Consider the following 25,129-nt stretch of genomic DNA (forward strand, 5'->3'; position numbering starts at 1 on the left):
TTTTAGTATTATTTCCCAGTGATGCCTACGTACCTAAAAGTATGAGAGGCACTGCTGTAAATCAAATCAATTTCACTTTCCTGCCCTGCAGTTGATAACCTACTGACTCAAAAAAATACCACACTCTAGGGTCTAAGGCAATTGGCGTTTTTGAGAAATAGAACTAGAATAGAGTCAGATGCTAGGGTTGATCTCTCTCTCTCTCTCTCCCTTTCTGTGTCTTCCTTTGCTCCCTCTCTCATTTAGAAAGCATATTGTACAGAAGAGTGGCAAAGAGTCAACATTTCTATACTAACTTTCCTTTTCATGATGTTAAAGAATATCAGCCAAAGCTAACAGAAAGCAAAATAGTCACTCTCCTCTATTTGCCCAACTTTCTGGCTTGGAGTCCTCTGTGTGATATGCTTACTCTTCCTTGTGCAATTTCAGGAAGAGAGAAGGAGTATCTGGCATTTGCAGGTTCATTATGCTACTTTATTCATTTAATCTTTATGCCAACTGGAAACACAGCCACAGGAGGGTGATACGGAATCAGGTTCACAGTCAGCCCCCATGAACACATTCCCCAAAAGCTGCACCTTTTTAATACATTGTGAAGGTTCATTATTGTCACAACTGTTGATTAGAATATGAAGGAAAGATGTTAGAGAAGTGAAAACAAAAGGGAAACTCTGAAACCCTGGGAGAAAAATGTCAAGGAGTATCACCATCTTTTAGTGATCAGCTCCCCTTCTAAACATCAGCACAAGGAGCTACCAAGCCCATTCTCAGCTTTTTAAAAGTCAGCTACCCCTCTGATAATACAACTGAGAGATATTTTAGTCATTATCATTTTACACAACAGAATATTGATGCTCCAAAGGATTTAGCCTCTTGCACATGACTGCAGAACTGCTCAGGTTTTTTCAGATTCCACACAGACCTTCCATTCTGCCATCACGTCAAGCCTTCTGTTGGCAACCCAACATTGCCTTCCTCCTACTATGCTCTCCCTCACAGCACGAGCACAGAAAGCCCTCGGTTTACATCCCCATGGATCTCTGCCAGCAGTATTCAGGATTAGATTCACTGAAGAAAGGTATTCTGTGGGGTTTGGAGAAAAGTGACTGGAATTACTGGGCATCCTGTATTATTGCAACTTCCTGACTCCATGAAAGTAAGCAGAAAATCTGGGAGCCAGAAACAGCCTTCTCTGACCTTGTTTGCCCAACACCTCCAAAGGTTTCATAAGCCCCTAAATCCTTATATTAAGTCCCTTCCTGTTTGTATGCCTAGAATAGCTTCTGTTTTTCTCACCAAACCCTCACTAACACAACCACATAGCTTGTATCCACTCTTGTATCCAGGCTGCCCATTCTATCCTCTATATCTTTCTCTATCAAAACACCCACATTTACCCATATTTCTTTATTTGTCCAACTTATCTTTATAAACTGAATTATCTCATAGCAGAGGTCATAACAGAACTATTGTTATCACCATCCCTGCCCTATAACAGATGCTTAATGAATAGGAGCTTGTAACACTTCCTAGTATTTCTTTCCTAAACATCATCGCCCTACTTACAAGACTGGTTCCTTTCAAGAAGTGCAGGTTCAGAATAGAGTCACTGGGGTCAGAATGGCCTAAGCACTAAAACTCCTGTGTCTTAAAAGATTGAAAGGCAGGTAGGGGGTAAATGAGAAATTCAAGAAAAGCTTTCCCTTATCTGAAAGCTACTAGAATATCATCCCTAGGACTACAACATCCCTAGGTCAAGAGGACAGCTTCTGTTGCTATTCTTTGAAGTTAACTTTGAGTACACTAAGGGATCCTGATGGTTTTAATGAATGTCCATTTATAGCCATATCCGAGTTGATTCTACATCTGTTTTTCTTTTCCCCCAACTGTGCATATTTTTACAGCTGTTTCATTATGCTTCCTGGTTCACATCCAAACCTAACAGTTTATGCTCTTTTGGAAGGATAATAATCAGAGATATCCACTTATGTTTTCACATATTGTATTTCATGTATTTATATATATAAATAAATATTTAAATTTCTTTCACCATCCTGCCTTATTCTATCTAAAAGAGACAGATGAGTCCATACTTATTTTCTCAAAGAAGGAATATAACAGGCAGACAGTTTCTGACTGTCATGGACTTGTTTCAAAAAGGTCAGATGGGAGAAGGTTGTCGGGTGGCATAGTGCTTCATCATTTTCTTGGCAAAGAAACCAAAGCAGTATAGTGCATCCAGGCAGGAGGGAACCACTGACAGCCTTACAGAGGTCGTGTGTCTGTGGCCTAAAAGGCCATACTAACCAAGTGCTGACCATCCATGAAAGCTATGTGGATAAATAACTTCATGAATACAGGAAGTGTCCCCCCAAAAGCTGGATGGGTAACATTTTAGATTCCAGAATCTCAGCACACACTGAAACATAATTAAATTGCATTTCCCTCCAGCAGAATAGAATGGGCTTTTGAACCAGAAATTAAATATACTCACAGAAATAAAAAATTGCATTTCATACAGCATGCATTTGTGGATTAAGACTCATACCTGCTACAAAATCAAGAACTCAGAGCTATTAGATGCTCTATAGTCTAATTTTGAGTCCAAAGTCACATTATGAGCTCTGTAACCATTCCCCCCCAGTCAGAATCAAGAAGTGGCTTGATCCTTGGTTGGCTGAAGCTTGACTAGCACTGGAAGTAAATAGCCAGCATGTGTAGCTACAGAGGGTCTCTTGGTTTAAATGGAACAAATACCAAATAAGTCAAAATTCATCATGAGGGAAAAAGAATCAAGTCAAATTTTTCAGTCAGTCAGTAAACTGCTACATTGAAAATAGGAAGGATTTACAGGATATTTATGAGCCTACACCTTTCACTCAAGTAGTGCTTAACATATGCTGGGCCCTGTTCTAGATGATTCAACCCATAAAAGCACTACCACATGCCTATGACATACCTTGAGTATTAGTCCGACTTTATAGATGAAGATACTGAGATACATGGAGTTAAGTGACTTACCCAAGGTCACAGCAGCTTTGAGACTTGAACGTAGTCAGTCTGGCTATAGTCTAGCTTGACCACTACACAGAGCTGCCTTTGCCCACCAAGGTTCAAATATTTGGATGGAATAACCCAAATTAAAATATTTGGAAGGAAGATGTTATTAGGTCCACTCCTTTTATTTTAAAGAGGAGTAAAGAGCAGCAAAGAGGGTAAAGAGATCTGCTCAGTATCAAAGAGTTAGCCTATCACACATTTTTGTTTTACGACAAATACTCATCATCAATCAAATTAATCATTTTGCTTTTAATGTTTCCTAAAGTGTAAACTGAAAGTTTTAAGCCCAGTCTTTTATAGTCTTCCAGGAATTTCACCTAAACTTCTCTAAGCTGACCTGAGATCTGAGTGACAGGATGCCAAGTGGTCTCAGAGGCCAGGTAAAGTACCTTGATGGATCATCTCTGGGTACCTAGGAAGCAAGACTGTGCCAGGAAGCCATTTAACAGAAGAGCAGACAAGAGGTTCAGAGGAACCTGGGGACTTTGCTGTGATCATTTAAGAATCAGGGAATTTGATGCTGAGCAATTTGTCTACTCTTATTGAAACACTAGGATTAGAAACCTCTACTTTGGAAATAGGATTTTTATGCTGTGCTATTTATGCTCCATCAATTTCAAAATAAGATTCTATGGAAAAATCCCTCACTCCCCAAAAAAACAAAGTGATCCTTCTGACCCTCTCTTGCCCATTAGCAAGAAGAAGCACATAACCATACCACATCACCGGCACGTCCAAAGTCCCTTGCATGAAGTATTGGTAAAGAGAATATGGGCCACTTTTGCCTCCTGAAAGAGGATCATCTAATTGTGAGCAAAAAAATTTTTTTTAATCACTATAAGAATTTGCAACAAGAAATCTGTGTTATTTAAATCACTGGACATTCAATGACCTTCACCTTAATCCTCTTTGCTTCTGCTGTGTTGACATGTCCTGTCATTAATAAGCTTAGACTTGCAGTATAACAACTGCTGAAAGCTGAATCAGGCAATATTAGAGAAAAATTGCCACTTATTAGTTTCTAACCTTTTCAACTCTTCTTTCTCTTTCTACCCTAAGAATATTCTCACAGCTTATACAAAAAAAAATGGTGATGAATATGAGGAATGTGCCAACTTACAAAAACACAAAGACATGCTTAAGAGCAGAAAGAGAGACAAGTTAAGTAATTGAACTCGCATTGAGAAGGCTGTTGACAAAGTCCCAAAAAACAAAGTAATTTAAGAAAGACTTAGCTTGAGCAGCTGTGAAAAGGTAGAAGGATGGGAAAAAAAAAAAAAGAAAAGAAATCTCTTGCTACCAGATCCCTGAGTCGTTTTAAGGAGGAAAAAAGTGCTACACACATGGCATGTGTCACTGCTGTGATTATCAAGGTCCTCTTATTAAATCAGAAAAGTCACAGATATGAAAATTGAACTATAGGGCCAAGATAGAAGAAACACATGTTTAAGTTTTTAGACATCTACTTGAATTCTAATATCCTCTCTAACAAATTCATTAAATTTTAATGTTCAGATATTCCAACAAAGTCATAGAACTGTTAGTGTTACCCAGAAAGACACTACAAAGGAGACATGAACTCATTAGCAACTCAATCAGATTGAATCTCTTTTCATTTTCCCTTGAAGGAGTCTGGCTCCCAGGGCCTTTCATAACCAGGCAGACAACCTTAGGGCTTTCAGATGAGCCGCGGGGGGCAAACAGTATAGCAAATGGGGGTAGTGCCCAGCTCACCCCTGGCCTTTCAGGTATTCCACAAGGTACTAACCACTCTGGCAAATGCAAATTAAACCTTGGAACTTACCGCATTAAAATTGGGGAAGAGGTTGACCGCTGCTGCAGTGTCAAGAGGAAAGGGAAGAAATGGTTTAATATCCAGCGACGGTTGCAAAGGAGGGGCTGGTGGACGGACCAGGGCTGGGAGAGCAGGGCTCTGGCATGTACCACCTGCAGAGACAAGAGGAAAGGCAGCAATCAGGGACATCGTGCACATGAAACAACACCAAGGTCTCTTTTGAGACCAAAAGGCTAGGCTTGTGGGGCACTGGAAAAAACAAGGCATGGAGCGTGTTGACCTCAGCTGGGACCTGGCCAATGAGCAGATCTGCCATTAGGCAGAGGCAGCGAGTTGAGCTGTTTCCTTTGTCTCCTCAGGTTATAACTATCAGGTTATGTAAGTACACAGTCAACATTGCAAACATTCCCTACGCCCCCGTCTATCCTTCTTTTCCTGCCTGGAGCTCTGGACTGAGCTGGCAACAAATCTATCACCAAAATCTCTTGATTCAAAAGGAGAACCTTTCCACTCCACCCCTAATGCCTCCTTGAAAACTAACTTTTGCTCAGAATATGCACCAAGTATAACTGATTATTTTACAGAACTGTTCTTTTCCACCACATCCTCAACTCTGGCAGCAAGATGATATGAACCTGGCATGGAAAAGTTAACCACAAACACAGGAAACCATACCTTACTGCCTGGGCAACTGGAAGATTAGAACAAGCAAACCCAGCTACAAATGGAGCAATCCCTGAAGTGCTCAACACCCTGTGGCTTTGAGCATTCAAGGACTACCTGCCTCCTCCCCAGTCATGAGTAGGTGGAATTTAGCAGCAAGGACTGGGGATATTATGTCAGCAAAGGCACTCCTTTGCATATCAATAGGCAACCAGCTATGTTCAAGGGAGCACATACTTTTGCTCCCTCCCCCTTACATGGCTCCCTCTTACAGGACTCAGAAGCGGGAAGGACAGAAGCCACCTCAGCATCCAGTTTCCCGTATTTTGGTAACATTCCAAAACATCAATTTGCTGTTAATTAAAGGCTGTTTGAATCCTGGGAAACTTAAAATATGCCAGCATTCTTCTAATCTGAGAGGCAAGCAACAGACTGTAAAAACCTGCTGGTGAAAATCCAAGAAGCATGAGGAAAACAAAATGCAGTGGGATTTTTCCTCTCTCACGGAAAAGGATTCCAAGAGAGAAGAGAGGTTCATGACTGCACCACTTGCTGGCCTGCCATCTTGTTTTTAAAACAAAGTAGAGCGAGACCCACGCGATCTACCTTGACAAATCTCACAATTAACTCCCTGGCTACCTGCACACAGACCAGCATCCTGCCCTCAGCCAGTCACCTGAACACAAGGTGAAAATTCTAAAAATGGTTTCCCAGGGCAAACTAACCCTTTTGGACTAGATGATCTGTTAATAAGATGGGTGACTAAATACCTAGAACAGAAGCCATCAGCATAGGATTTAATTAACCATTAAAAAAAAATCAAAGAACATTAGCTCTCCAATTTCCAGGTATAAAATCAGCTGGAGCCAAATTAACAAAAACAATATTTTCTCCACTCTTTTTATTTCCCTCTTAAGATATTCCTTAACAACAGCAAGGGCAACAGCATCAAGTTTGAATCAGCAAACCAATTAAAATAAAAAGTAGTACAAGTCAGGCAACAGACAGCAGATGTTAAGACGAACAGAGATAAAGGCAAATATAACAAGTGTATTCACCCGTGCATACCATAAACTTATTCTATTGTCTGCCTGGTAAGCTACTGAGTGTGGATATGCAGGCTTCCTCAGAGAGGGTATCCATAAAACTTTGGTGCTAGACCTGTTTGGGTTTAGTATTGCTAAAAATTTCTCTTTTGATGAAAAAGTAAAGAATTAAAATACATTTTTGGTTAGTGCTTCCTTAGAAAACTCAGAGTAAAATATGTTTTGGTTGACATTTGTGGCGTGGTTTAACATGTCCCCAAATAATAGAGAGCTTTAATAAATAATTTTAAATTATTTTCATCTGTGTCACATGTCATGTTTTACCAAAAGTGTTCATATACATTCATTATCCTATTTGAACCTAAAATCTCAGAAACTAAGTAAGGGGACACATAACATCAAGAAGAGAAAAAGTAAGTTTGACAAACTAGTTTATGCTGTTTCCACAGAAACATTCCATTCTTATAATTACAAGAATGCAATTTTACAAGAACATATTCTGTAATTATTATATTTACATCCCCCTCTGGTTCAGAGTATCTAAAAAGGTTGAGATAGGCTTATTTTTCTTAGCCAGCATAATGACAGGCATAAAGAATAAATATATGTTGACTTGATTGTGAGGTAAAGTTCATTCCCACCTCTCTGCCTCCAAGATGGGTATTTCATTTACATTTACACACAGAGTTCAAGGCCTTCTCTCAAACTGCACCTGAGGTTTCCTTCCTAGGGGATAAAAAATACCAAGGAAGAGTTATGAAATCCTGGGAAGCTAGGGAAAGTATTTGGGCTCATCCCTTCTTACCTGTCTGAAGAGAGAAACCTAAAAGATCATGTGAAAGCAGAGGGTATGGGACTACATACTTTTTGGCCACTTGTATGTAAATACGGGCATAACGGGTGCTGTGTGTACACAGTCTGGCTCCTTTCCGATGGAGGCACTTATTCCCCTAGATGCTGGGAAGCTGACAGTTGATGATTCACATCTGCGATCCTCTTCACAAATTATTTTGGTCCAAAGGGAGCTGCCTTGCCCAAGGTCAAAAACCCTTCACAGTTGGAAGGGTTTGAGGGGTTTGGTAGCCTTATGCAAAGACTGATTAGTGCTGGGGTCAACTGGCTTTTCCCTCCTGCCTTCAAGCAGGACAACTTGGAATCTCTACTGCAGCTTCAATGCTCCTCATAGGATTTAGGATAGACTGAGGCCTCTGCTGTGACTGTATCACTGCACAACTTCTCCCTCTGCCCAGTCCTGCCCGCCTCACTCCTTACAGATTTCCCCCAATGAAGTCTCAGAGCCCAATTCCAGAAGAACTTGACCTATGACACCAGGCTGCCATGATTCATTGGTCTTAGGAGAAATATTTCATTGCTTTTTTAATTCTAAAATAGATACAAATCTATAGAGCTGATGTTGAGGTACAAAATTGAGGCTGCCTCTTAAAACCTATCTGTGACTAACATTTCTGCTTTAAAAAATGTGGGTAAATCCTGAAATGTTTTATTTCTACCAATCTATACATGCTCAGCAGCAAGAACACTGTTTGCAAAAAGTGCAGAAACCAATCTGGCAAATATAACAAGTTTCATCAGTTAAGCAGATTAAAATAGTCTCCTTGAGAAAATATCTATTTCATTCTTTCATTTTTTTACCAGAAACTACTGCATTTAGGATATGATTATATGTTTATAACTATTTCCTTATTATAAAACTACCTGGACAATAATAAACATCAAAACATATACTGAATTTGTAGGCATTTCTATAAGTAACAAGAGTTGTTCTTTTGTAGTGTTTGCCAACAGTGTTGCCATTCATTGGAATGTCACACTGCTGGAAATACTGGCATTCTTAATTTGAGGAAAGCATATGAAGCCTCCATGGGAAGGGGACTGAAAAAGATGTAAATTCATGTCCTTTTTGTATTTGAACCTCTGCCTACATGTAGCACCATACATTTCACAGCCTCTGAAATTTTAACAATGCAGGCTGAACAAATTAAACAAATTTTTCTGATTTCAGAAGAGTTGGTAGCTCTCTATCCTGAATTTCTCATATTCCATTAAATTCAAGAAATTAAAAAAAATTTACTGAGTATAAAATAGTTATTAGAAACTAAAGTATTAAATAATGAAGTTAAATAAGGTAAATGTATTAAGTGATCATGAACGCTCACAAAACTCTTATCTGTTTCTTTTGGATGCTTGTTTCTGTTAGTTTACATTTAGAACTTAAAACTGAACTACAGAGCAAACATTAAATATTACTTTGGTCTATTTGCAAGACAGCTGTGTATTCATAAAAGTACATATTTGAAAAAGATACTGGAGTAACTTATTTGTTAAGAGAGACTAAAAAAGTAAGAGGCATTCACATCAAAAGTTTGCATTTTTGAAATTCAAATGAAAATGTAAATGTGCAAGTTCTTGTTTTTATTAATTTATACAGATAAATAGAAATTCTAAGCCAGTAGTTGTCAGTTGAAGCTTGTTGAGGTAGAGAGAATGTATAAAAAGCGCCCAGCGCCTGGCCAATTAGTGCTCACTAAGTGATACATATTTTTTCTAATGAACTTAATAAATTCCAGAGAAGCTGTTCAGTTTGGTCCATACACAAATTCAGGTTCTCTGAAAGCAGTCAATCAAGGTACTTTTGAAAGCACCTTCATATTCTTTGCATTGTTTATTTTGATCCCAACAGAAGGAGAGTCTTCAAAATAAGAGATTACTTTTATGAAGACAATTATTTGAGATATTCCTTGAAAGTGGGGTAGTATTCTTTCTGTAATACAACATTTTTGACCTTGAATTGCACTTGATCCATTCAGAGTTCATTAGTCATAGATGTCTGTGTGACAGCTTAACCCACTTACTTAATCTTTCATTTCCCCAAATGACAAAAGTGAAGTTCAGAATGATCAAGGGTTGCCGCTGTTACATATTCAAGACCGTATGTGCCTTAGAACTGTGAATCATTTGTATATATTTTAATCTACATTATAGAAAGCAGTAAAGTCCCTGATTTTCTTATGGGATAAGTAAGTTCTATAGTATCTTTTTCCTTGATCATCAATTTGATTATATTTATACTTATTTTATATAAATTACATACATATTCACATATGTAGATTTTATATATATATATAAATTATGTATTATATAGAAAGTAATTTGATATACTTACCTATATTGAAATATATATAGAAACATATTTATATGTGTTTCAATAATGAGTTATTGAATAGTAAACTATGAAACTTCTCAAAATATTCATACTGAACAGGGAAACATCTAGAGCATTTATATAATACCAAGTTCTAAGTAGTTACTTATGAAGCAGTTGATTTTCAGAACACAATGGAATGCCACTTGCATCCATTTCCAGCTATTTCAGTTAGAATGTGCCATAGGAAGAGGGAAAGGCACACTTGTTATTCTGGGGACTGTGTGATAGTGGGCATAAAAACTTTAGATCCAATACCACTAATAGGAAGTAGAAAAGAAATGATGAGTTTGTTGGCATAAAAGCAAAGCTTGATCTGACACAAAAACTGGCCATGGAGGGCAGCAGTTAGCGTGACCGGCCAGCCCAGGTGGGTGGGAGTAAGTGGACAGAATACAGCTAGATTTCATAAATCCATTGACTGATTGCCATGGACCAGGCCTCTGATCCCTTTAATTCCTTTAAAATACATGAAAATCTGCCATGTACCTATGGTAATACTCAGTCTACAAAATCGAAAGCCATGAAGGACAGTGACTTGGTGACAAGTAGTGATTTTACAGCATCTTACTATGTTGATGGACAGTGACTGTGAACGGGGATGTGGGGGGGACCTGGTGAAGGGGGGAGCCTAGTAAACATAATTTCCTTCATGTAATTGTAGATTAATGATACCAAAATAAAAAAAATTAAAAAAATCAAAGGCCAAAGTACTAGGAAGCAAAATATCTTACCTAAAATCACACATGTAATAAATCGCATTTGGGTAAACCTTGAGCAATATCAACAATTCTCAATGCACTGCTATAAATGCCTTTTAAACTAAAACTACAACGAAAACAAACAAAACAACAAATACTCTACTAAGTCAGTTTTCCCATATTAGGCAAGCCAGCTCACTGCCAGATATAATGCATTAAGACCAAAAATCATGGGATAAATTTTTACTACTGCTCAAGGAAAAGAGGACACATTCCTTGTAAAGACTATTCAGTAGGTATCACTGGTATTTATTGATATTTACCTACCATGAGAACATGCTAGCACTGCCCTACATTTGACAAAGAATACAGAAAGACATGCATATTATATCAAACATATTTCAAAAGCCTTTGAGTTTACATTCTTTCACCTCTACTTGCCAAATCAAAAAAAATAAATATGTGTTTGTTATATTCCCTTATGTGGCTGCCTCTCAAATACTTGAGGTTATTGGTCAGGGATTACAATGGGCAATTTGTTGTTGAGATTATTTTTTAATTACCTGGCTAGAAAAACTGTATGTTTATCATGGTACCTTAAATCGCAGTGATTCAGACTCCCATTCAGTTCCTGTGTTTATTCCAATGTTGTCCCCAACTGAATGATAAAAGTACAAACTTATTTTGAGATAAAACTTGAATTTAGTGTAACTTGGCCACAATTTTGCCTTTATTGCTTCCTTCCTACCAGTTTTGGATTGTTGATTCACCTAGTAGGTTTTAGAAAGTCGACCCAGCACTTTCTATCTCAAGATGAAGATCCCTCATTGGACTACAGTGACATGCAGGTCACTTCAAACGTTCAAGCAAGGTCTGACCCATGAGGCAAGTGGTAACACCAAGTCCCACGAGATGGTGATGGCTGTCTCACACATTCTGCTCATGACCAGAGAGAGAAATGAGGTGAGAATGGAAGTATGAGTCAGGGCAACTGGAGCACCACTGTGGAAACACTGATGAAAAAACATCTCTCCCTAAGTCAATGGTCAATGACTCCATCTATACCCATGAAAGAAAACACATGTGAGTGAGCCACATTTTCCCTTGTCCAAATTCTTTGTTTATTCATTTTAAGTGGTGGTATTTAAGGATTCCAGCAAGTCAGCTCAAAACTCATATTGTAAGGAAGCAAAGAAATTATTGTTTTCTCCACCATTATCACTGAATGCCACAACCAGAATCAAACACTGCTAATATCTAGTTGCCAATATCCTCGGTCAAGTCTTCACTAGAAGAATAGTGGAATTTCTCACCTATTTAAATAAATTTCATGATACTCTCTGATGCCTAGGAAACAAAGAGAAGATTCTGTTAGGAGTGCCAGAATAAGGAGTTTTAGACTTTTAATCCTAAATATCCCTCTGCACTTCGGTCCCTTGGCCAGAGAGTGCCTAACTCAGGACCAGTACCTCCTCACAGAAAATCTAAAGATTACCTGGACAATTCCTCTCAACTTAGCACCAGTGATATAGTAGCGGGGGGGAATAAAAACAAAAACATAAAATGCTCCTCAAGATGAATTTCCCAAGATCAAGTATAACTAATAAAAAAGATGCTATAGGTCTGAGCTGTCTGGTATGTTCATTAGCCAGGTGTGGCTACTTTAAGTAAAATTAAAAATGCAGTTTCTCAGTCACATTAGCCTCATTTCAAATGCTCAATAGCCACATGAGGCTGGAAGCTAACAGGTTGTATATGGCAGTAAAAAAATATTTCCATTATCACAGAAGGTTCTAGTGACCATTACAGCTCAGTGAGAACCAGCATTCTTGAGTGATGAGTAACTTATAGATAAGGAGCTGACACAGCTGCTTCAGAATCCCTCACTGATGGCAGGAAAAGGTGGGCTTTTTGCTGGGCCCTCCTCCTTTTGCGATGAAGAAGAGCTTTCCCAGAGCAGAGTCTGGCCGCTGTCAGAAGGCAGCCACTGCTGGGATCACGTCAGATCATGTGATCATTGCCATCTGGAGTCATCCTTCCAGATCATGTCCATTCCTGGAGAGGACAATGGCCAATCTGTGAATTTTCATATGTGATCAATGATGGTAATATTTAAAGGTGGACCTAATTTTTTAAATGCTTAGTGATGAAATTGATGTTAAGTATAATGAGTGATTTTGATGAAAATGATACCACATCTTCAAATCAAGGACGAAGAAAGGGCCAGTCCCCGGGCTAAGGGATGTTAATTAATATCCGATAATCCTTGGGAGTACTATTACAAAGCTTTTATTTCACCAAACAAAGTGCATCATAATCCAGTGTCACTAATAACCGAGTGCTTAAATCCAGCTAATGCAGGCAGTTAAATGTGTCTGCTACATCTGTGTCTCCGGATAATTTTGCTCATAATATCTAGGCTTTAGTCATCTCATTCCTTAAAGAGAATAAAAAAGTCTTGTCACATGGTTTTGCTTTTCCATGACCTGTGCCTTTCCACTGGGACTTGCCTGCGTGAACTTCTCTTTGCCAGTAGAGCTGAGCTTGTGGTATCTCCATAGCCTGAGAAGTATCTTCTTTTTCCTGTTTTTTCCACATAATATAACTGTGTTATATTCTTTGTTTCACCTCTAAGCACTTGCCAATTTGTGAAGGCACTAAATGGGATCCATGGTTATTAATGAAACATTTCCTGGGCTTAAATGGTTGAGTGTAGGTTTCCTAGTACCATCAAAGGGAGTTAAGTAAGAACCACTTAACTCAACCACTTAACAAATTCAGGAACACCTTCATTTATCTCCCTCAAGTATCCTTATTATGTAGATAGTGAGGCTGTTAGTTGAGAGAGAGAGAACACCTCAGGAGAGCAAGTCTAAGAAGACAAGCTAAGGTGCTGATGTAATGAGTTGGAGGTCTAAGGGGAAATGCAGCCATTGGAAAAGGGGGACTGGTGCTTAGAAAATAGTTCTGGACAGGCTTCCTCCGTGAGAACACTGGAAAGTCATCAGGTAGGAAATAAAACTGTGGACATGAAGAAGATTTTCTTGGGAAAAGTGTAGAATGAAGAGGCCAGGTTCCTAAGCCTGAACCTTGAGGATCTTTCACCCACTGATGAAGTCTGAGAAGGGTTGGTGGCAGAAGGTGGACAGGGGGAGAATGTGACCACCCAGAGGCAAAAGGGAGAGACTATTTATAAGAGGAGTGAATGGTCGATACTGTCCACAGACACCAGCAGAGGGCCAAGTAGAATGGCAATTTCTGTTAGATTCATGCTGTGAAGGTTTCTGGTGACCTTTGTGAGTCATTTAAGCATAGTCATTTAAATTGGTATCATCAAAGAGGAGACACTTTTAAGGAGGTTCAGGGATGGACAAGAAATCCAGAATGGAGACTAGAGGAGAAATTTATTTTGAAATATTGGGGAAGGAAAAGTAGAGAAGGAAATGATAGATATGGGTAAATAAGTTTTAAAGCTATGGAAAGGAACTGATTCAATCCAGAATATCTAATATAACTCACTTTTGGAATAGTAAGTTCAACTAGCACTTAAGCCCAGAAAATGTACACCCTTGATAGCATATCAAGAATAACATTGTAATTTGTATTTATCTTGGTTACAGCCCACCCTAACCTGACATATTCTCCAAACCTATACATATATCAAAGTATGACAAATAATCATCTGTTCCTGGTTCGGGACCCAGCTCAAGTATGACTACCTCTACGTGGTATCTCCGAGTAGGAGGGGCACCCCCTTGCTGCCCTCCTCTGCCCTGCATGGGTTTCCATCTGAACATACATGGCTGGATTTGCCTCTGTGTCTGCCACCCCACAGGAGGTACTGGGTCTTGAGGAGAATGTATACTGTATTCCACAGTGACTCCTGCGTATGAGGGGCTTCCTGCAGCTACTTAGTGATGTGTTTGTCCCTTTCAGAAATGGATGGGTGAGTGAATAGATGAATGAATGAATGAAACTGAATCACAGACTAGTTGTACCCGCTCCTCTATTTGGCCCAAATCAACCTCTTGCCCATTTAAAACACCAGCAACTTCCCAGAAGAACTAAAAAAGGGGGCAAAATAGAGTTTACTGGAGTGCATTGCTAGAAGGTGAGGAACACTGTATAGATTTCTAATCTAATTAAATAGAAAACGCTGATTTTATCTTCTTAAGAGAAGACACATGGTACAAACATAAAATGCCCTGATCTTTTTATATTATAATTTTATTAACCTTTTTTCTCTATGTAACTTTCTTAAACATGGATTTCATTTTAGATGCAAATTTGCTCTATTTTATAAACAACTCCCCTTTTCTTCACTGTACTAAAAGCAGTAACTACCCAGCTTCTGCCTGCTGGGCACTGTGTTGGGTACTCTGTGTAATATATCCCCTCTGTCTTTCCATTGCCTTGTGAATTAAAAAATGGAGCAATGGTAAGGTTAAGGCAATTGCCCAAGAGCACACAGTTAGTAAGCTGCAGAGCTGGGATTGGACACCAAGCATTCTACTTCCAGAGTCTAGCTCTTGTATCTACATTTTCTTCAGGAATTGTCACTTTTTTTTGATGATGTAGTAGAGGAGAAAACATTCTATGAACAAAAAGCTGATTTCAATCAAACTTTGCCAAATCAAATCAAATCAATACGTACTAAGACTTAGGCACTCATTCGTAAGGTGCTGTATTATTCAATAAGTGATTTCAGTTCCTCGCCTCTACTGGGGCTTAGCATCCTGTACATTGCATATGATGCACATATTGAGTCTACCAGACATCATAATCCTATAGACTGAATTATGTGTCTCATGAATGGGATTAGTGCCTTATAAAAGAGGCCCCGGAAAGATCCGTAGCCCCTTCCATCATGTAAGGCGCCATCTATGAACCAGGGGGTGGGCTCTCTCACCAAACAACAAATCTTCTGGCACCATGATCTTAGACTTCCCAGCCTCCAGTATCTCAGTATTGTTGAGAAATAAATGTCTGTTGATTATAAGCCACCCAGGCTATGGCATTCTGTGATAGCAGACCAAACAGGCTGCCACACAAGTGTTTATCCAAAGGTAACAGATTTTTATTCCATTGAATTAAGCTGTTACTGGTTCAGTTCTCCCTTTCAGTTTGTCTACATAGGCCAAAAGAGCAAAACAGAAACTAAATTTCCATTCCACCATAATTAGTTCTATTGAACTTAATGGAAATATCTCCTGGAGCATTCACTTGACTGGGAACATTTCATTCGGTGTTTCACTGTGTTTTTCCCCCATATTTCAGTTGAATTTTCTTTCATAATTGCCATGGCATAAAATTCCTAGAAAACACCACAGGAGTTAGCTTTGGGTGACATTTAGAAATAACCATAGATGAAGATACTATGTCACTATCACCATCACCAAAGTAAATAAAATGTATTAAGAACAGTGAAGATCACATTTTTGCTACCTTAAGGGGCGTGTACTCAACACATCCCTTTTGCAGCATCCATTAGCGTCAAAGGTTTAGGAACTGTGAGTTCTGGTTTCCATTGCTTTGGTGAACATTCTTACAAACTCTATAAAAGCAAAAAGAAATTCTGATTTCAATTTCCTCAAGAACATTCCCTGTGGAGCTAACATGTGCTCTGTTTAGTCTCTGCCTCAATGTGATTGTTTCTTCTGGCAGATTTTGCTTAAAACAAGCCTAACTTTATATTTTCTTTTAATTCTGAAGCATTTGTTCCTTGGAAAAGATGTAAAATCTGTTACTAATGGAATTATAGTAATTGTGGCATCCTGAAAATGACTGGCTTTAAAATGGAAGAGAAATAAAATGCTTCTGATTGCAGGGAAGAAGATACACATAACCGTATTTTATTTTTATAAGAAGTCCTGTCATTTTGAGCCTGTATTATATTCCAGGTTCTGTGCTAGATGGCTTTACATACATTATTTATGTAAACAATGACTATATCTTTGTTCTTATTAGACAGGTGAAGAAATGGAGGCTTAGTGAGATCATTTTACTGAAGATAAACCACCTTGTTAAATGGTAGAGCCAAAAAGAATTAGAAACCAGACATGTCTGATTCCAAAGCCCATATTCTTTGATTATATTACACCCTTTTCCCTCTCAAATACCTACCAATTTGAAATTGTGATTCCCACCAATGTGAAAGAGGAATTGATAGAAGCAGAAATTGTCTCTAAGGAAAGGACCTAAGTGTTTACATTTAAATAGCCAGGAGGGAGCAGATACAGAATTTATAAGTCCAGAGGAAAAATCCCTGAAATTGCTTATAGCTTCAGGAAGAAGAAAGTCATCGTACCAAGGTTATGGAGTCATCGCCAAAATGCAACACACAATGAAAGGGGACATCTATTATTGTGATAAAGTAAAAGACACATAAAATACTGCAGTTAAATACAAAGATTAAAGCTAAACTACAATGAAGGGGAAGCAAGCAGCCAGTGGGTGCTGTCCTTTCTGGGAGCCATGCTGGTGGAGATGACAAGCATTAAAGGTGAAATCTGAGCAGGCTTTCTGCAGAGGCCCTCATCCTGACAGAAGTCCAAGATCAGAGACTGAGGTAAATAAGAGAACACAGGTTTAATGGTGGCCATGATCAAGTTCTCATCTTCCTGTGAATTGCAGCCTAAAGTTCTTGACTTAAATGGGGTACATACACATCTTGACTTGTTCTAAGTCCCACTGTTTTCACTCAACTCAGAGCCAGAGAACTGAGTGATAAAGGACATCATAGAAATTGTCTCTGATTTTTCTTTGACTTGCAAATATAATAAGCTCATATTACTATTCCTTAGAATTCAGCTGTCCAGAAGGGCACAGGCCTAAATAAATTTCCAAGAGAAGAAGTTAATTTAGCAATGAGAGTAAAATACTCCAGGAATTAAATTTCACTCTGCTGGCATGCAGTGGCCCACAGAAACTGAATTATTCAAGGCAGTCCCAATTTCAAATAATGATGATAACCACCAAAATAATAATAAAAACTCTCGATTTTTGAGCCCTTTATAATATGTAGGATTTTTATTTAACAACAGTTTGTTAACTCTTAATAATTTAGCTTTTTAGTAGTGGAAGCACAGGTCAAATGAGATTAAGGGTCTCATAGCAGCTAATTCAGAGTAGGAACGCAAACATTGGTTTGCTGATTTCAATATTCCTGCTTTTTGTAAAAATCATATTCTATTCATTGTACCCATAAGCGGGATTAAAAATCCACCATATTGTTTTCCCTTCTAGTACTCAGAACATAGTTACCAGTCAATCATATATCCAGTTGGCTTCAGAATCATCTGAACACAACATAGCAATCTCTAATCCAGTTGATCAGAGTTCGCTATCCCAATGGAAATACTCCAAATGACTTTACCATGATAACATTAGGACACCCTAAACTCTACCAATATGCTCATCAATTAAGTTTGAAGATGTACAGAAATGTTTTGTAAGTATCAGAAGACGGACAGTGGAATCACCCTCATGCTGCCCTTATACTAAGCCATCTGGCAAAGTGGTTAGCCTTCTTTTGGTAGGAATCTGGTGAGAGGGCTAAGAAAGGCATTTGACTTTTCTGCCAAAGCTTGCCCAGGTTATGAGGATAACTGGAGATTTGTACCTGCTCCTCAACCAGCATATTTCCATCCCTTGACTTTCTGCAACATTGATTGTTGACATAGCCAATGTATTTTATGAGATCCCCTCAGGACTAGGATGTGATAGAACATCTTGAGAAAACACAGCCCCCTCACAGCTCTTCTCCCCCATTGATCTCTCTTACACAGTGGAGGCCAGTGGACTGACCTGATCAATGCAAAGCCAAAGAGGTCTGTGGAAAACAAAACCATCGACCCAAACAAGAAACTGGAGAAGGGGCTCTGATCACAGACACGGAGAACTCAAGCCAGTCTTTTCAAATTCATGAGTTCATTTGCCTTAAATTGTAAAGATTATTTTGTGCTTTTGAGAGGACATTGATCCCAAAGGAAGAACAAAACAGAATGAGTCAAATTACTTTGAGCAGCAATGCTTGCTGAGAAAGTAGAGAGATTCTGTAAGAAGGGTCTCTTCCGACTTTGGCCCTGCATTTTCCTGTATGATTCTGATCTGTCCTGCATATAGTTTTCAAAAGTCATCATGCCTTCGAAACGCTGTCTCCCAAGTTATCAGTGTCATTATGACCTTTTCTTGCCTGTTCATATCAAGTGATCTCCTCATGTAACTAAGATAAAGAAAATACTTCTTAATTATTTTCAGATTCATGTCACTTCTTAATTACTCCCTGTCCTTCAAAGTTTAGCTGAAACACCATTTCACTCTGCCCTGGGTGAAGCACCATAATCATTTTCGGTGTCTATTTAGCAGCACAATCAATTTTTTCTTTTGTAATCTTCTGGAGAATATTTTAAGAGGTTATGAGAACAGGCTTTGTCATCAGAAACTTGAATCCAAATTCCACTGTTTTCACACCCAAAGGGACTTAACAGCTATTTACTTGCTTCTTTATATTAAGGAAAATAACACCTCTATCATTTACAGGGTTTCTGTAAGGATTACATGGAGACATATTTAATAGAGTAAATAATTATAGTAACTATTCATACTGCCATTTTCTCCACTATTATTTTATTAAATTGATATCTATTTTATGAAATTTTATTTTTACTGAAGTTATTATTGTTTAAATCGTTAATCATTACATCTTTTATGGGTCTTGCTTTTTGTTTAGGAGTTATTTGGTTCTAGCTTAAAAGTTTTGGTAGAGGGTGTCCATGTCTCTATTACCTTAGTTCTTTTTTTATGTAATGCCTAACAAAATGCTTTGAAAGTTACAAGCACTCAGGTGCTCTTGTGAATGAATGAAGAAGACGTTGTTTCTTTGAAAGCTAACCCAAGGAGAATAAATGGAAATGCCAAACTACATTTAACTTCATTAATACTACTTAGTTGATTACTATTCAGAACATGAAATATGCATTGGTGCCTGTTTTAAATGTATGAGCATTGTAGTGGTAGGCACAGGCAAAAATATTAAAAAGAGAGAAATAAAAAAGAAAGGAAAGAAGGAAACAATGGAGAAGGGAGGTTGGGAGATTGGGAAAAACAATAATCTGGGAAAATGATTGTATCTAAATCAAATACACAGATGACTCACATGACTTAGGCAGAAGTGTTACTCAACAGCCTGTAAACATGGAAACTGCCCCAAAAGATATCCTATGTGGAAATACCCACTCTACAAAGATCTCATAGTAACCCCCAGAGGTATCTTTTAGATTGGAAAGTAAGTAATCAAGAGCATGACATTACCCGACAAAGTATTATATGGGACAGAGACTAGCTTAGTAGTGTCTCATACACAGTGGATACTCAGAACATAATAGCTGACTCAGAATCTGGGACAGAAATATTCAATATTATTTTTTTGGTCAGTGGAAAAATGGACACACATTAACTCACATTCATCCTTTTTGAGCTCTGTTTTCAATTTCTTACCTGATCAGTCACCTTTCTCTCTTGCTGCTCCTCATTCATTTTCTTCTCAGATTTATTTCTTGACTCATCTATTCTTTCTCACAAACGTTCACCAAATATTTATTGCTTTCCCACTCTCTTGAATGCAGCGGTAAGTTTCAATAAAAGTAAATATGATCCCAAATAAAGATAAAAACAAAAGCGTAGGGAGGGAATAAGTGAACCATTTTTTTCCCATTCCCATTCTCCTCAGCTTCCTCTTTGGAATAACAGTTTTATCTTGCTTAATAAAATGATACCTTTTTCTGAGCTACTAAGTAAAAAAAGTTCAATTTGTTAATATTGGCATATATTAATAAAAGCAAACCGGCTTCTAACTGGACATCAGCTGGCCTCAATTTGGTCTTTCCTCCATATTTTCATATAATTTGAAACCCACTTTTAGTAAAGAGCTATATGTGATGCTAAATTAACAGTATCAGATATGATGGCATACACACACACACACACACACACACACACATATATATTTTACCAAAGTGTGACATGTTCTGGTATTCACATGGACAAATATCAAGGCCATTCAGTTCTACAAATGGCTTTCTTGTGCATTTGCTAAAATTTCAACAACTATCCCAGGCAAACAAAGTTTGAGATGGCATATTCGCACTGAGGAAATACTGATGCTAATTGTTTTATGGCAGTCTTGCTTATAGATGAAGAATTCAGTTAGTCCAGCCAAAGTTTTAGTTGCCTCTTTTGTTTTTGAAATATTCCTATCCAACTCATGAATGCTGCTCCATTCCACACAGAAATATCCTTTCTTCTTCCTTGTTATACACAAGCTCATGATCTTATAATTCCTCTTCCCCACAGATAGCTATGTTAAAACACAGCCTTTCTTTCATGGCCACTGCCACAAAGCCAGGTCGATGTTTTGGATAGTTTAAATTTTTGTTTTCAAATTTGTCTTCCATTTTCAATTGCCCTTGGCTACATTACCATGTAGCTAGTCTGCGTTGGGTCTTGACTGATGAATTTCAATGATAGATACAGGCATAACAGAACTATTTGCAAAGAACTCAGACTCTCCCATCACATTTCAGATTATTATATGCTGCAAAAATATCCAAAGCTCTTCCCTAATAATGTAAGAACAATGCAAGGTAAACTTCTTACAGAACATGTTACTTAAATTTAAATAAGTCATATGTGCAGAAAGCCTATATGAATATATTCTGTGAGTAAAATTCTATATTTTTGGGACACAGGATGAAAATTTGATTGGCATAGAGCAATTATTCATATTCATAATAATGAATGTTATTCATTATATTTCTGGAAAGGTAAAGGCCATGCAATTGGTAAATTAGAAGTGATTATTTCAGTAATGAGATATTTCAAATGAGCAGGCTTTCATTTGCTAAAGGAAATGGCATAGCAGACCTCAACAGGCAAGCTTAGGAACACGGGCTGTCCCTCAAAGACACCCATAATACCAAGAGCACAAACGGACATCACAGATAAAGTGGGCAGAAAGGAAGCCAAGGCAGACAGAACAACAGCCCTACATATATTTGGAACACACACAAAAAACATGTTTTCTGTTAGAATCCAGACTAAGAATAAAATACAAAAAGCTGAAACAAAACCAAATGAAAAACAACTGTGTATTTTAGACACAAATCAGAAAGTATCAAGACTAATGATCAAATTAATGTAATAAAAAGAAAGAGAAAGCAGAGATGTCATTGACTGATTTGCCAGAATGGACAGAAATGAGTTAAAGATTATAAAATTAGAGGTGGGCAGCTAGAGTATGTTGAATCAACTGGTTGGCCAATTAAAACTACCAGGTGCCAGGGAAAACCTCCATTATATCAAATGTTTGACATCACAGAGTTGAGCCTCAGAGAGTAAGAATTAACCACATTAAGTCCAATTGTTGGATGGATTTTGGAGAAAAAAGGATGTAGGCTGTATTTAGTGAACTTGAAGCAAAGGGAAGGTCAAAAGATAGACATTACAAAGAACTCTTAAAGAGCTGAAACCTGGACTATAGGCAGGTTTGTTTTTGTTTTATTTGAATATAGAAACCAAAACGATTGAATGAGTGTGTGTAGTCTAGTAACTTATGAAAGATGTACACAGCCCAGTAAATATCCAAAGCAGAGAAACAGATAAGATTAAAGGGTAGGCAAATAGGGAAGGGAAGGACTAGGGGAAAACCAGAGGTACTGGCAATGTTTGCCTGGAGGGAAGAGACCCAGAGTGACTTAATAGCCTTCAACTATTTGCAAACGTAATAGAGGGAGGATGGTGAACAGATGTTCTCCATTCTCACTCAAGGCAGAAAGAGCAGATGGAGGACTGAAAAGTGCTAAGGAAGGATGAAACAGTTACTTTAGTTGCAATCATGTCTGGAGGAAATAATACACTTTCAGGCCTTCTAACAGGAATGACTGTCAAGGGTTAATGCTTTTTAGGAGAATAAGCCTCTAAATCTCATATGCAATTCTGTGTAGGATGTATATGGGAAGATGTGCAAAATCAGAACAAGTTAGAACTGGATGGGGCTGAAGCAGTCAAGTAATCTACTTCCTGATCAGGCGTAGGCAAATCTTTTTTTTGGAAAGGGCCAAATAATAAATGTTTAAGGCTTCATGGACCATATAGTCTATACTGAAATTCCACCATAGTAGTATGAAAGCAGCCATGGGCAGTATGTAAACAAGAGGGCGTAACTATGTTCCGGTAACATTTAATTTACTAAAACAGTCATCAAGCCAGATTTAGCTATCTCTCACCAGCTATAATTTGCTGACCCTCATCTAAAGTGTTGGACTGGAGCAAACTCTAGCAGCATCAGATACCTAGAGGGCTTGTTAAAACACAGACTGCTGAGGGCTAACTCTACTGAGAGCTGCTGATTGAGTCTTGAGTAAGGCCTGATAATTTGCATTTCTTATAACTGCCAGGTAATGCTGATGTAGAAACCACACATAGAGAACCCAGAGGCCAAAGAATGCAAATGATATCCCAAGGTCCATGTGAGGTGTGTGTCTGCATGGACTGAGTAGAATTAGAGGATGGCCCCCGAGATTCCCTGCCTCCCAATGTACACACTGTGCCTAATCCCCAGGACAGTGAATTCTGTGGATATTACTCCTGTGGTTGTTATGATACACGGCATATGCCCTCAAAACTGGGAGACTAACACAGCGGGACTATGATAACCACATGTGCTCTTTAAAAGCATGAACATTCTCCTGCTGGTCACAGAAACATCAAAAGGACTCAATGTGCCATTGCTCACTTGAAAATGGAGGTTACTTAAGAGCATCCCAGGCTGACAGAAGCAAAGAAATAGAAACCTCAGTCCTACAACTGCAGGAATTGCATTCCACCACCAAGAATGAGCTTGGAAATAGATATCTTTTCTCTCAGAGTCTCCAGATCAAAACTCAGTCTAGCCAAAATCTTGATTTCGGCCTTATGATGCTCTAAGCAGAGGACAACAATCAAACCAGTGCTGGACTTCAGATCAACAGAACTATGAACTAATAACTGACTGTTCTTTTAAGCCATTGAGTTTCTGATTATACAATAATAGGAATCTAACATTATGTGTAGGGTGTGTTCCACCTTAGGCCTAAACCTCCCCAGTTACAACATTTATACACCCACTGCCAAACATATCAACTCCAACAACTTCCAGACGTGTTCTGCTTTACCCACTGCCCTCTTTACATATATTCCCCAAAGCACTGTATTTAAGAAACATCTTTCTTTGAATTAAAACAGTCTCCAACTGCTCACTCTACCCTTCCATCAGGGGCTCAAAGAAACTGAGGTAATAAATAGCTTATATGTTTGGCAAGTGCAGCCATACTAAACCTAAAAATAGCTAACTGTTCTTTCTTTCCAAGAAGTTTTACATTCTTTAGCATCTAATTCAAGCCAAATTCAACTATTTCAATGACAGAACCCCTTTAAGAATCTTTAGTAAGTCCCAAATTCATAAAAAGTTCAAAAATGCCCTCAATAGTTAAGTATTACAAAATCACATTAACTTAAAAACATTACATTTTCTGACATTTAAAAAGTCTCTGACATGGCATATCCATAGTTTGATTTTTCTAATGTTCTTATAAAGGTCATGTTTATGGTATAATAAGCACACATTTGCTAGGGTTATTAATCATAGCAAAGCTAGGTTGCAAATAGATTTCCAAAGAATTTCCCGCTTTTATTCTGAACATATTAGCTACTTAAGAATGTCACATTTTTCAAGAGGCTACTTGGAAAAAAAAACAACAATTAATTCTGTTCAAAGGATGCCTTCATTTTAAATGGAAGAGGAGTGCAGCTTATAAAAATAAATGACAGGGAAGTATTCTGCTTCTTCAGCAAACTTGCATGGCAATTTTGGAAATTCTAATTTTTAAGCTAATCCTTTACAGCAGGTACATTGCCAGTTGGCTACAAAACTGATGGGGTCCTATAGGCTTCATAAAGAATCCAGAGGGTATTGGCAATAGTCTCCTAATTTGTATGTGAAAGAACATATCCTATTAATGTCATGAAATACTGCAAAATCCTAGTCCATGCACAGGGGTTCAACTTTATTTTCCCAAACAATTTTCTTCCCACTTTGTCTTAGAAAAAGAGGTATTTGATAGAATCCTTCTTGTAGAATGTTAAAAAAAAAAAAAGGCTTCTTTTGTATTAATATTCAAAAAATGTCAAGAGGAATGTCCCTTAAGCTTTTTGGCTACTAGCTATTTGGAAACATTATTTGCCTTGGTGAATTCAACCTACCCTCAAAATATAAACATGCTTTAAAAATATTTAAGCTTCATAAAAAGAAATAAACACACAGTCTCACAGTCTAGCAGTTCATAAGACACAGCAAAAGTGGCAGACTCTTAAGCATCTGATTCTCAAATTTCTGTATTTCTCTTCAATTTTTCCATATGAGTTTCTCTAATCTTGTGTGTGATGAACTTTACAAACCAAACAGACAAGCTGGCACCTGCTCTTTCACTCCAACAAGAGGAAGTCTCCGTTCCAAAGGGCTGCCTCACCTGATGGGTGTTTAAACCAAACACTCCCACCAGATCTCAAGGGCTCCACATGGTACAGTTTATGAAAAGACAAAGTG

The 25,129-nt window shown here is 38.1% G+C and overlaps 1 protein-coding gene across 7 annotated transcripts in view; it reads right to left on the reverse strand.

The window, feature by feature from the left end:
* ZNF385D (zinc finger protein 385D) overlaps positions 1–25,129 on the reverse strand; it is a 986,127-nt gene that overhangs the window by 205,358 nt on the left and 755,640 nt on the right. For all 7 annotated transcript variants that reach the window (XM_073223828.1, XM_073223832.1, XM_073223833.1 and 4 more), the window contains one exon: positions 4,865–5,007. In XM_073223828.1, coding sequence (XP_073079929.1) covers positions 4,865–5,007 — 143 coding nt within the window. The remainder of the gene's footprint in view (positions 1–4,864; positions 5,008–25,129) is intronic.

The sequence above is a fragment of the Manis javanica genome, chromosome 15 (genome assembly GCF_040802235.1).
Source record: "Manis javanica isolate MJ-LG chromosome 15, MJ_LKY, whole genome shotgun sequence".
NCBI classification, from domain to species: domain Eukaryota; kingdom Metazoa; phylum Chordata; class Mammalia; order Pholidota; family Manidae; genus Manis; species Manis javanica.